Genomic DNA, 14,254 nt, shown 5'->3' on the forward strand with positions numbered 1-14,254 from the left:
GAAAGGTTAAGTCAAAAAATGTAGACCTTTATTGCAAGGCTCATTAGGAGCTTTTGGTAAGCTAATGTACATTGCTAATCACCAATAATTAAATAGGCACTAACTGCCTAATTTTATTTTAGAATAAGGCATTTATGGCTCATGCTTTTAAAACGTGCTGAAAACATAGAGGAACATGTTTGGATCCAGTGAGGCTGGAGAATTGTGGCAAAAATGGGAAAACCCTTAACTGAGACTTTATAAGCCTTGCTTTTCAGAACTACTCTCCCATGTTTGGAAGTTATAGAGAGTCTAGTGCCTTCTCCCAGAGTCTCCCAATGTTATTATTACTGACATCATCTTCATTATTATCATTATTATTTTGCTGAGTTTATACTCTTGACCAGGAATCATATAAAAAAAATGGCCATAGAAATTATTTCCTTCCTGTTGATCCCTCAAGTATGAGCTGGCTGCCTGCCTCCCATCATACCACTGATGCTTGCTGAACTCAGCCTCCACTGTACACCACGAGATTCCCAGAAAGCACTAGAGTGGTCCATTTGTTATAAAAAAAGACAAAAGAAAAAAGAGCTTGCTTGTAATGTAAAAGAACAATGATTAAACCATTCAAAGAAAGGAGAAGGGGGACGACAGAGTAATTTCTATTAGCCAAGAATTAAGGTCCTCGACACTTTCTAAAACTGTGTATGTGCTGATGCCCTTAATTCTGACAAATTCACACTCATTTCACAAGCGGGAAATGGAAGAGTAAAAAAGTGGCGAACCACGCCGAGGATCTGGAGTTCAAACCCAGGGAAGGTATCCCTAGAGCCTACAAACTCATCCACTGTGTGCTCTGGCCTCATGTGAAATTATAGATCTGGCCAGAGTTCTCTGGGGTTTATATTCATCTTCATTCTGAGGAGTAATACGTGGATGGCTTGTCACCTGCCAATGAACTATGGAAGTGACTGCTACTAAGGACCTGGGCAACAGGGTTGTTCTAGGAAAGATGGCCAATTATCCTGAATTAGGTGGGATGGCATATGTTACCCAGGCTAGGGAGAAGTGTGGATGCTATTACAGTTACTACCTGGCAATTGTAGCCGATCAATTCTATATACTGCTTTTCCAGGGCAAGGATATGGAATATGAATCACAATATCCTTCAAAGATATTAGAGTATACATATAAACATATGGTTTGTGTGCTGTGCACATTTGGATTCAGTTTAAAGGTCCACCCTATTGCCTATTGGGACCTTAACCAAAGTGCTTCACCTCTGAACACTAAATATCCTTACCTCTAAGGCAACAAAATGATGTCACCCATAACTTAATGGTAGTAATGGCACATGCCACAGTTGGACTGCTTAGCACAATACCTTGCATATAGAGATAGGTAGTCCTCGTTTCTCTTTATTATCGTTTACCCAAGTCATTTTTCTTTCCTCTGATATATAGAGCAGCTATTCTGAGGTATGCATACACTTATCACTAAGTAAAGAAAAAAAGTTTGGTCCACACACAGAATTCAGATGATATTATCTTGTACAGAGTTCTTGGTTATTAATATGAGTTAGATCACACATAGATTTGTTGTGTAACATTTGGTTAGTTTGCTGGAAGTTCAAATGTCAATCAGGGCTTTTTAAATGTTTGTATCCCATGCAGTAAAGGAGGATTTTGTACGAGGTGTGTGGTTGGCTTTAATCTGTATAACAGGTATGTGGTGATAAGTTTCTTTAGTGACTGAGCCAATTCTTTTTGGGTATTCACATTGCTAGATTCCCTCCTGCTTAGAATTGCAGTATAGCCTCCCCCTAAGTCATTGTAGACCCTCTGACTCTGGGTAAGCTTTGCTCTTGAATTCCCTTTTAAATTTCTTTTTCTTTACTATTTATTTATTTACTTATCAATCTATCTATCTATCTATCTATCTATCTATCTATCTATCTATCTATCTATCTAGTTTTTTTGAGACAGAGTTTCTCTGTGTAACCCTGGCTGTCCTATAACTTGATCAATAGACCAGGCTGGGCCTTGACCTCACAGAGACCTGCCTGCCTCGGCCTCCAATGTTCTGGGATTAAAGGTGTGTGTTACCACTGCCCGGCCCTTTGCTTGTTTCTTGTCCTACTTATCCAACATTTTCCTCTGTCTCTCATTTATCTCAACCAATATCCTGAGCACTTTTATTCTGATTTATAAAACTAGTTTCTCTGGTAGAATTTTCTCAGTGCTCAGTCCTGAAGATTACATTATCTGAAAATTTTCAGAAACCTCTCGGCTGAATTTAAAATTGCTTCCCTGATTCCCTTTGGAACTCTTTGGATCACAAAGGATTGCCGTTACTTTTTAGTGCTTCACTCTGAAGTTTTTGTATGGGACAGTGTGAGGACAGATAGTAACATTACCACCCTGCAGTTCCTGTGACTCCAAGCAGGTTGTCTGTGGTGCCCTTTCCTGGCACATTCTGTACCAGTCCCCACACCTGCTATGAAGAGATAGGGCCAAACTTGTGTAGGGTGCTTGTGTCTTGCTCCACCATTTTAAAACAAGTGAATTTTAGGTGGTATTATTTCATGACTAATACAATTGTCAAAATGAAGTAATTTCATATCCTAATTCATTTTTCTAGTTATTCAATTGTTAACAAATTTATGTTGCATTTTGACTTTTGCTCTAACTACAACTTATTTAATGAACACCATTATTTTATTTTTGCTTATATTAAAAGAACAATTTGACACTAGTTGTCAAAACACCACCAAGAAGCTCATCAAATGATCTCTGTGCTCATTTGCAAGTCTTTGAATTACTTCTGAGCTTGTGTCTGAGGACAGAGGATCTATATTTAAAATCCAAAGAGATGAATAAATTGTTCAGACATGATTGAATCTTTTAGACACAGGCCCACCCTTCCCTTTTGATACTCAAATTCTGGACCAGTAGAGAGAGAAAGATGGCTAGACATCAAATGTCATTTATCAGTGAATATCTAATAGTAAACTAAGAGCTTCATTTGACTAAGCCTCTGAATTTGACAGATTGCTTACATGAAACCAACTCAGGGTCACACTGACCATCTCCACAAGAGCCACACTGGATTTTTTTTTAGCACAAAAACTGTGGATCAGTGGGTTTGGCTAGGTGTTTCCCATGCTACTTTGATCCAACTAAGAGAAATAGATAGTTTAAGGGAGTGGGCTATGAACACATGGATTCCCTTGTAAACTTCCTTAATCTCTTAGTCTCTATCACCCCTCTTAGAAAACTATACAAAGGAATTCTAGGAGTTTCTTAAACCAGGGGGTGACTGTATCACAGGAGAGGGTTATCAGATGGGGGTCCCTTTCCCCCCTTCAATGCCAAGTGTGAGAAAACAGTTCATTACATCTTTGTATGTATTTTATGTAGAAGTGTTGAGGAAGCCAAATTCAACTCTTGCCTATACTCATAATGTTTTCCTTGATTTTGTTTTTAAATTTTCCATCTCTGTGTTTATTTCAAACCCCTTTTTCATTCACTACCATTACTCTCACTATATTCACACGAAGGCCATAAAAAATGTATGCCTGTCTGTGTCAATCAACTGGACCTCCCTTGGTAGCAAATGTTAGAAACTCACCTCAGAGTAGCTCTGAGAGTGAACAGATGTCTACTGTATTTTTCAAAATCCCATGTTTTCTAAGGTTAGTTGTAGACACCCAAGTGATGTTTGTTTTCCTCTATTTTCTCTAAACCTTTGGAGTTGGTGTCTCTCTAGGTCAGTTCTTTGCCCTCTGGTTGCTGTATAGCCTCCAGGAATTCCAAACTTTCTTCTTAATCCTCAACAAGACTTGCTTGCGATATGATTTTATCACTGTTCGGGCAAATATTCTGGAGCTGAGTGTCATCCAGTAAGCTTGCATGACTGCCATTTGGATTCCCTGAGAATGGGTCCTTAGATCAGTTACATGAGCTTCTTTGCATCAGGAGTTGGAGGTCTCACATATCAGGTCACACACTCCTAAGCCTGTCTGTCCTCCCACTCTCTGACAAGACCTGGCAGGAGCACCTCTTAAAACCCTGCAGTCTTCTTGCCTTCTGTCACTGTCCATCAAAGGTGAACTGACCACAGCACATACCATAAAATATATATTAACTGTACAGTGTAAGACTATCCCTCATTCCATGGGAAACTTTAAGAATGAGAAGGCCATTTTGTTTGATTGAACTGATGTCTCCCATGGGAACTCTACCATGCTATCTGTGGAATCAACATACCTCCTCCTAAGACTCTCACCCAGGGAACAATTTGTTTCATTTACTTTCTCTTGAACCTTCCTTTTTGTTTTTGCATTTTTATTTTTGAGATGTAATTATAACATTTCCTTCTTCCCTTTCTTCTCTCTAAGCCCTCACATTTACCTTTCCCTGCTCTCCTTCAAATTAATGGCCTTCTCTTCATTACACACACACACACACACACACACACACACACACCTTCCCTAAAAATTATCCATCAGTTGGTGACTTTGTAACTTGTTAGAAATAGCTATTTTCAGGTCTCACCTTGAAGTGATCAACTGTGAGTTTGAAGCTTGGTTGTTGAGATGTTTAGACAAAAACCAACTTTCAAGGACCACAGTTTTGCTGTTTAGATCAAAGTCTATGCTTATGTGACTAGAGATGAAACCTGTAGTCCCACCTGATTACGACCAGCTTCATCCCATCTGCAGGATTCAAGTATAAAGTGTAGCTTTGGAAGGGAGAGTAGGTATTAAGTTTAGGAAGCCACGATCAGTTGTTGACAAATAAAATCAACAGATGTTTTACAAAAGAAAAAAAAAATGCTTCATAAGTACAAAGTAATGACATACTAAAAAAAAAATGTTGGTCATGGAAAATATATTCCATTGTTTCTTTTTCTTTTCTCTTCCTGAGACAGGATTTCTCTATGTAGTCCTGGCTGTTACAGAACTCACTGTGAATGAGGCTGGCCTCAAACTCAGAGATCTGCCTATTGCTGCCTCCTGAGTTGTTTCTTGAATGAAGACAATGAATGACATTGCCCTTTAACTTAGATTTTCAGTACGCTCACAGTTTTCTTTCTGTGAGATGGCGTTCTCAGCGGCTTACTGAGCTGACAAGTCAGGAGAATAACTTGAGTTGAGCTACTAGTTCACTTCTTGACCGAGGTCAGATGTGTACACTAGTTGTCATGAGGTTTTAGTTTTCTGGAACAGAGCTCAAAAACTTGGAAACATATTCCCCCTGTAAGTGAGAGTAAAAGAGATGTGAGCATGCAGAGTGACTTTTCTCATTCCTACCCCATTACTGCTTTACAGGTACAATGGTGGGAGACCACACCCGCCTGGAGTTCCACAACATTGAAACTGGTATCATGACTGAGAAGCGTTACATCTCTGTGGTCCCTTCCAGTTTCATTGGTCATCTTCAGAGCCTCATGTTCAATGGCTTGCTCTACATTGATTTGTGCAAAAATGGGGACATTGACTACTGTGAACTGAAGGCTCGTTTTGGATTGAGGAACATCATCGCTGACCCTGTCACTTTTAAGACCAAGAGCAGCTACCTGACCCTTGCCACCCTCCAGGCCTACACCTCCATGCACCTCTTTTTCCAGTTCAAGACCACTTCCGCTGATGGCTTCATTCTCTTCAATAGTGGCGATGGCAATGATTTTATTGCAGTTGAGCTGGTCAAGGGGTAAGTCGGAAAAATCACTTGGGTGATGCTGGCTATACCTACTGAAACATCTTACAAACTATGACTGTGAAGCAAACTACCCAATTTACTCTCTAAACCCTGTCTCTACTAGTATCCTCCTTGATAAATAATAAAAATCCATAAAATGACTAGGACCAGAAAGGATAGGGACTCTTAAGGCTATCTAATGAAATTTTACATAGTTCAATTATGTTTTAACTATGATATGCAGTTCTTTGAAAGTATTGTGAGGTAAGCTTGTTTATATAAGCTATGGCTATGGTGTGTATTGTACACATCTTTGGGGTATTACTAATTATAATCAGCAGATATACAGTAAGAAATGATACATAGTTACTTTTTGACACTACTATTAGCATTATAATTTTTATTTTAAGGGGAGAGCATAGACACAATCCCTTACTATTGAAAACCATGGAAACAAATTCCCCCAACTTGGAAAAATTGCAGAGGCTAACATTATAATATTTAAACCTCTCTTTGTTTCTCCTATTCTGCTGTAATATATTGGAGAATAGTGAAATAAGAACAAAGACAGAACTAGTTATGTAGCTGGTTCTCTAGAGTGCTTGTCTACCACGCATGAGGTCCTGGGTTCAATCCCAGCAGTTCATACACTGAATGGGTATGATGGTACATGCCTGTAAGTACAACAGTGGCGTGATAGAAACAAGAGGATCTTGTCTCTATGAGATGCCATTCTCGCCAGCTGACTGAGATCATGAGTCTGGCTAATAACTTGAGCTACTACTTCATTTCCTGACTGAGGTCAGATCAAGAGTGCGTTATAAACTATTGTGAGTTTCATCCAGTCTCAGTTAGATAGCAAATTTGATGTCAACATAGGACTTGTTTCAAATAAACAATACATTGTTCAGTATTGACTGGATTTTATTATTGATGTTCTCTTGTATCTTGTAGGGTAGTAAATAAATATAGATATTCCTATGCTTCCTATGCAGCATTAAAGAAGTAGACTTTGGGCTGGGTGTGGGTACATGCCCATAATTCCAGTACTAGAGTCTATAAAAGGAAGACTATAAGTTCCAAGCCAACCTGTCCTATATTGTAAAGTCTTGACTAAAAAAAAAAAAAAAACTAAAAAACTGAAAGATGACTCTTTCAGTCTGTGAATATAGAATTGAAATGACATATGACCTTACAATTACTAGGAGTATACTTAATTACTATGTTATGCCAGGTTAGCACCTGAGATTTGATGCCCTTGTTTTTGATATATTTATGTCACTGAACTACTTCTTGGTACCTGAAGTGATTGTGTTTGTGTGCTTTTTTTTTTTGTTTTTTGCTTTGGTGTTTTTTGTCTCTAATAGGTACATACACTATGTGTTTGATCTTGGCAATGGTCCCAATGTAATCAAAGGCAACAGTGACCGCCCCCTAAATGACAACCAGTGGCACAATGTCGTCATCACTCGGGACAACAGTAATACCCACAGCCTGAAAGTGGATACCAAGGTAGTCACTCAGGTCATCAATGGTGCCAAAAATCTGGATTTGAAAGGTAATTCTTTTACAGAAGTTTGTAATTTAGAGGCCCTCTCTCAACAGAAAAGTTCTTTCCACAGGGAAGCTCCAGGTTAGGAATTTCAGTCACATTTTTTGTACCACATATATTGCATTAGAGAAGTGTTGACTGATACCACAAAGCCACTTACCCATTTTCCATACAGACCGTGCATCGAATGCTTCATGATCTCTGACAATATTAGGAATGTATTTTGGGAGTCTGAACGATGAGATGAGAAGTCAAGGCTGTGTCAAGACATGGGAGGATCCCTAATAGAGGGGGGAAAGATTCAGATTCAGTATGTCATTTCTGCCTGGATGACATCGGTAACAATGACTCGGCCATACTTAGTACTGTATATTGATACATATACCAAAAGGAAGATAATAGCTGTTACTCTCATTATAGGTGGTTAGACCTTTGATGGGATGTCTGTAAAACTTTCATCATATTTCTAACAAACATGTAAAACCTACTCAATACATCTTTGTTTTGTTGAACATGTTAATCTTGACTTCTTTTAATTAGGGATCTACTGCAGACAGTTGATATGGTGATTCAAACTTTGTGAGCTCTGGACACAGATGAATGAAGATATATTTTTTGATAGTTTAGAGGGTCTGGTAATTATTCTTATTTTACCTAACCTCTACACACCATGGTTGTGTTACTATCATCTAAGGAACAGTCTAAGGTGTTAAGCATCAGTGGATAGGTCTGCCACATCCTTTCTGTACTCAATCACCTTTACTTTGTGCTTTCTTTTCTAGGTGACCTCTACATGGCTGGCTTAGCTCAGGGCATGTACAGCAACCTTCCGAAGCTTGTGGCCTCCCGGGATGGATTTCAGGGCTGTCTGGCCTCTGTGGACTTGAATGGGCGACTGCCGGATCTCATCAATGATGCTCTCCACAAGAGCGGCCAGATGGAGCGAGGCTGTGAAGGTAGAACCTCTCTTCTTCCTAAGGCACAGCCTTGCCACAAGCATCAAGCCTCCTTGCTGCTCTGCCAGTGCCTCCTTCCTCAGTTCACCCATCCTTTGTCATTGTCACTCACAATCCAGTAATGCATCCCATCTGTGTCCTCTTGTCACTGGTTGAGTATGCCAGACATGTGTCACAAGCTCTAAGAAGGTATGCTGGCAGATGTCCTTCCAGGTTCGCATCCTTGGCAGTGAAGTGCCTTCCCTGTCATGGGCATCAGGCTTCTCCCAATTTGTGCCTTTATTTTCATAGCAGCTGAAAGAGTGCTGGAGATTTCTATTTCTATTTTAATAATGGTAAAGGACAAAGCAAAGAGTCCAGATTGATGTCTGCATTCATAAAATGCTTCCTGTTTTGGCTAATAGCAGCTGGATTATTGATGTAAATCCATTGGGAGAAAGAGAAATGATGTCAGAATGTCACGATGGTGGAAGGAATCTAATATTTATTGAGTACTTACTGGATCAGGCTCTGCTTGTTAGTCTCCAGTGTGTGGGAGAGGAATAGCCTCAGTCCCCATGGTAGGAAGTCCTGGATTAAGGTCCAGGTGACATCTGGTAATTTATTAATCATTTTCTTTCTTTGTGAAACGGGATAATAGCAGGCAGCTTCAAAACTAATATGACTAAATCAGAAAGAAACAAAATGCCTGATAATAGTGGGTACTGGATAAACGTGGGATTATTGTTCCTGAATATTATCTCATGTGAGACACATAATAGCACTGCATGTCTACCCACGCTGCACAACAAACCATGCTCAGCCTTTGTCTGTAGACATTGATGATGACTCTAAGAACAACTTAGTGTCAGCCAGTAGAGGGCAGCAGTGAACGCATCCTGGGTTTACTCCCGCCTTCAGTTGGCCAGAGAAGTGGCTATAGGTATACAGGTAAAGGAATTGCCTGCCTTACAGTCAGAAAGATCTAAGTATTCCTCTGGCTGAGCCTTATGGTCCTTTGTGCAACGTGTTGTGTTTCCTTGCATCCACCTCTCATTTTCCATATCAAAACTGTTCGTTCATTTCCTGTGTTCAAGTTCATGAACACTACTTTTCAAGCAGCTTGCCTTTGAGTTAACTCATTCCCCTAAAGCAGAAATTCACAAATGCTTCTCAGGCTAACTTGTGCTTAAAAAAGATGTTTCCCTTTGCCTGAGTCGGTTGTCTGTGTTGGTTTAGTATTAGAAGGGTCATCCCTGTGATCGGCTTCCTGTTTTCCTTTAACCAAAAATATGTTTTTAATTTTGATGGCCATAAATATGGTGTGATGTGCGTGTGTGGGTGGATGCATACATGTGTGAGTGGATGTGTGCATGCATGGGTGGGTGCGTGTGTGCGTACGTGTGTGTGTGTGTGTGTGTGTGTGTGTGTGATGGGCAAGAGGTTGGGAATCAAACCTAGGAAACTAACAAAGAGGTTAGGTTACAAAAGTAACCATTTTGTGTTTTCCTAAAAATGCTGCAAAATTTCATTTTACTCAAAAAAAAAAATTGTTTGGACTTACTGGTCCATTCACAGTTCTTCAGTTGTTAAAAGGACAATGCAAAGATAAATGAAGTATTTAGCATTAAGTTAAGAATCTTACTTTTGAAGGTTTGGGAATGGCAGTAGCTGTGCTTCTTTCAGAACGTACCATATCTAGTTAAATTCAAGTATGAAATTACATAATAAAAAGCACAAGACAGGGCTAGAGAGATGGCTAAGGATTTAAAAGCAATCCTGCTCTTACACAGGATGCAAATCAGTTCCTAGAGCCCAGATAAAGTGTCTTGCCACCACCTATAACACTTGATCCAAGTATCCAATACTTGCTTCTTTCATCCACAGACCATGCACTCACATGCATGTCCCCCCACACGCTTAAAAATAGCATTGCTTTGTTTTTTTTTTTTTTAAAGAAATCACAAGGAACTAGTTAAAGAGTAATTTTTTTAAAAAAATCATGCCTTATGTTATTCAGTTTAAAAAGTTAAGAATTAATTCAACCCTCAGGTTGTATTGTCCAACAGAAATGTACTATAAGGGGCAGAGGGGATGTTTCAGCAGGTAAAGTACATGGCATGCAAACATGGGGAACAGAGTTCAAACCACTAGTACCCACATAAATGCTGGGTACATGCGCTGCTCATCTGCCATCTCAGAGCACAGGAGACAGAGATGGGATCCCTGGAGCAAGCTGACTAGGTACAGTAGCAGAATCTGCAAGCTCTAGGTCCAAGTGAGAGACTGCCTCAAAGACAAGGCACACAGTCATTGAAGGAAATTCCCTTCATCAGCTTCTGGGCCCTGTACACGTGTGCTTGCATACACATAGCATCTGTACACATACTCATACTACATGCATGCATGAAACATAAAAAAGAAAGAAATGTTGCTTAAGTCATATATGTAATTAAAGTTTCCCATTTATATTTTAAAATGTATAAAGTAACAGGAAATTATTTTGCACTTTCTATCTTACCTTAGTTAACCCAATATATCCCACATGTTAGCATTTCAGTGTGTGTAAAATGGCTATTTTATATTCTTTTGATTACATTAAATCTTTAGAAGCTTGTATGCTTTATATTTGTAGCAGCACCTAAGCTCACAAAATGTTCATTTGAAGCTCTCTTGCCACGTGTGTGTGTGGTTGCTGTATTGGAAGCACAGCTCTATAGGATGCGAAACTTGAAGTTACAAGGAAATGAAGCTACAGGACTAGAATAAAAAGAGGTTAGAATTAACTCTTTAAAAATGTAAAGAGAGAAGGGAGGGTTGAGCCCTACTCAGGAGAGCTTTAGTGAGAATGCTAGCAGAAGGAAGTCACCCATCATATGGGGGTGAAATGTCCCCAGGCTTCCCTGAAGCTCTGCATCAGCTTGTGTGCCTCACCACATACACTATGGTGGACTCCAGCCTTTCTCTAAATACCATGATTGTCCAAAGCCTGATACTGCAATTTGATGTCTCTCCCATCTATCTATGGCAAAGCCCGTGGGCCTAATCACATGCACTCTATTGCCATGGAGATAATTATGATGGTTGCCCACCAGGCATTAAGACTTCTCTACTAGGTGGGATGAAGTGGAGGACGAGTACCAAGGGAGGGAGGGAGGTCTTTGTTTATTGTACACAAATGACTTAGATAATTAGCTTAAGTGGCCAGGAAAAATAGCCAAAAAAAGTGGCTTAAGATATAAATTACTGTCATCCGTAGTTTGCAGCATTGTGAATACGGCCTCCGAGAAGATGCTGGGAGCCTTTTTAGGGTTTTGTGGAAATTACCCTGTAAAAGATAGTGAGGAGGAAAAAGTAAAGATGCTGAAACCTTGAAGAGACTACAAAAGAGTCCCTTCTCATGAGTCTTTTGCACACAGCATGTGACTCCTTAGACTATCTTAGGGTATAAGGCACATGGGATATGTATGGGAAAGACAGCATTTCTTCATAGAGAATAGTAAAGAAATTGGGGGTGGGATGTCATTATCAAAAACCTTGACCTGAATCTAATTTAGATAGTGAATGTGTTATGTTTTTATGTATGTAGGCAAAACAGACTACAGTATATAACATGGTCTTGCCACAGTCAGTGGTATTGATATTTTAAGGTACCTAAGGAATGAATGCATTATTTTCCTGTTATTTGGTCCACCAAGAATTTATGTAAGACATGAAAAAGAGTTAGAAATTATCTTAAAATTATCTTGAAGCAGGCTTTGATTTTATATCTCTGATTTAGAAAGTAAGTCTGATTTTTAGTCATATTCTTGCTGTGACTTTTGGCCTCTCATTAGGAGCAAGGATTTTTTTTTAATAATTCCTAAACTAACAATTAGCTTGGAAATACCACTTCCCATGATGAGATCAGCTAAGCTGTAGAGTGTAAAGTTTAAGGTATGTGAAGGAGAGGTGCTGTTCTACAGCTGTAGAAGGTAAACATCTGGGAGAAGACACCACGTGCTTCATTCTGGAACCAGCATGACTCAATAAAAAGGACATATATTTGGTACCTTTTTTGCCCACAAACATTTTGTTATATTCCTACAAACTGAAAAGCATTTTGGTGTCCCCAGTGGGTCACCTGGATAAAAATGCATACTCTGGTGCCATATTCCTTGGTGGCATTTTCAAGGGTCTAAGGGATTGGGGTGATCAAGAGTCCCCAGTACTGAACTCCTAAATGATCTGAAATGTTTTTGTGGGCTTTGAATGTGCACATTTGTCTTCCGGGCTGGCCACACACTGCCTTTCTCTCTTGGCTGTATGTCTTGGGGTTGGCTGTGTATGTGTGGGAGACTCTCCTTGCCCATTGCTTGTGCTTCGTCAAGTTCAGTTTCCCTGTCCCAGCCCTGCTGACTTGGCTCCTGGGAGGCCTGCTCTGCTCTGGTCTGTGCATCCCATTGTCTGTGCTGTCTCTGGTGATTTTGTAAAGCATTTCAAGTGTTCGTCTGAGTGATGACAGCTATGCAGATTGCACTTTTGTTTCTGTAATGTTACCCAGTTGACTCTAACTAACCTCTGGTTATTGTTTTCGCTTTTTCTGTTCTTTTGCTAACAAAGTTGCGTTGACCAAAGCTGACCTGCAAGGTAGAGGAAGGCTCTTGTACCACTTTGGAGTGAAAGATGCCCTGTGTGACCCTTGGTTTCATTATGTTAAAGGGCTTCTACCTGTCAAACTTCTGAGAGAGCAGCCATTGTTGGGGAGGGGGCTGAAGGCAGTGTTCTTCCAAAAGGGTGACAGATAATCAAAAAAAAAAAAAATACACATGGGAAATGATTGTACGAAGGATATGTCATGGGGATAAGAACATTATTCCATTCTGGGTAGGACTGAAGAGGTTTGAAGCATTCTATACTATGTCTGACTCTCTCCAAACAAGATCACTTCTAGAAATAATTAATGCTTCTCTCAATATTTGTCATGGGGGCCTAGTTCCTTTTAATGTATGCAGTATGGATAGAAAGAAGAACTTTGAAAAGGAAGAAACGGACACTTGAGTTCTTAATTTATTATGCCCTTGGTCAGGAAGGTCATTTTCTACAGTGGGACATTGAAGTGCTTGGTCCTTGAATGGCCATATCATTTTCTCTCAACACATTTTAAAGAAATATTTTAGGCATGTGGGAGATAATCATGTCATTAAAACGTTGCAGAGATTTATATTTCCTATTGGGGATTTTGGTTGAGCACTTTAATTTTCTATTGTGTGATCTAAGCAGAAAAAACACTCTTGGGGAAGAAGAGGATCTGTTGGTTTTATTCTGAATATCCTACTTAAAAAAAATACCTGTCTGGGAGATGCCAGGGAATATCTGCAGGAAGAAGCTGCTGTTTCTGTCATTCAAAGAGACACCTTGCAAAGTCAGTAATGGCTTGTCATTCCTGTTGGGTCAGGCTGCTTTGACTCAGAATAGCAAGGGAGGAACAGAGCATTTTCAATGTCTTAAGGCAAGCAGGGCACAAAGCTTCAGATGGCTGCTGCAGAATCTGCAATCAGGCCAAATTGTTAGAAGTAGTGAAGCCAAGGTAGTTTTAAAAAGTAATGTCTTATCTCGGGGATCATTTCCTTTGCTGTGACTTTCTTGGTATATACCAAGTGGGTAGACATGCTAGTGTCTGCCTTTCATGGGGACATAACTAATCATTCCACTTGACTAGTTGTAGTTACTTTTCTCTTCACCTCTTCTTAGCAAATTGAAATATTTTTTGATATATATTACAATATTGAAAAGAAAGTATATGCTTTGAACTTAAGCGTGCTTTGCAACAGCATTCGATTTTAAAGCAGGTAGCCCTTTTGGGTAATGTCATTGTTTTAGCTGTCATTTAATGTCATTGCTGTATGTATTGTCAAAAAATGGACCATGCAAGCAGAGGAGAAGCAGAAGGAGGAGATTGTCTGAAGTGGTTAGAGCTCCTTTGGACCAGATTTAATAGGTTAAGTGAGAAAACTATATATTATCCTCAACTTTACTCTTCTTCAATATACTAAGTGGATTCTGAATTTCTAGATATTATCTCAGAGTCTTTCATTAGGGAC

The 14,254-nt window shown here is 39.6% G+C and overlaps 1 protein-coding gene across 23 annotated transcripts in view; it reads left to right on the top strand.

Annotated features, from left to right (window-relative positions):
• Nrxn3 (neurexin 3) overlaps positions 1 to 14,254 on the top strand; it is a 1,441,261-nt gene that overhangs the window by 655,293 nt on the left and 771,714 nt on the right. For 13 of the 23 annotated variants that reach the window (XR_007835231.1, XR_007835232.1, XM_051196126.1 and 10 more), the window contains 4 exons: positions 5,315 to 5,696; positions 7,052 to 7,242; positions 8,019 to 8,192; positions 12,774 to 12,800. Coding sequence is in view for 21 of the 23 variants with exons in the window: in XM_051196126.1 (XP_051052083.1) it covers positions 5,315 to 5,696; positions 7,052 to 7,242; positions 8,019 to 8,192; positions 12,774 to 12,800 (774 nt within the window). In the remaining 2 variants the exon portion in view is untranslated. The remainder of the gene's footprint in view (positions 1 to 5,314; positions 5,697 to 7,051; positions 7,243 to 8,018; positions 8,193 to 12,773; positions 12,801 to 14,254) is intronic. The other 10 variants (XM_051196128.1, XM_051196133.1, XM_051196122.1 and 7 more) reach the window with 1 other exon arrangement.

Source organism: Phodopus roborovskii, unplaced genomic scaffold, assembly GCF_943737965.1.
Source record: "Phodopus roborovskii unplaced genomic scaffold, PHOROB, whole genome shotgun sequence".
Lineage (NCBI taxonomy): Eukaryota > Metazoa > Chordata > Mammalia > Rodentia > Cricetidae > Phodopus > Phodopus roborovskii.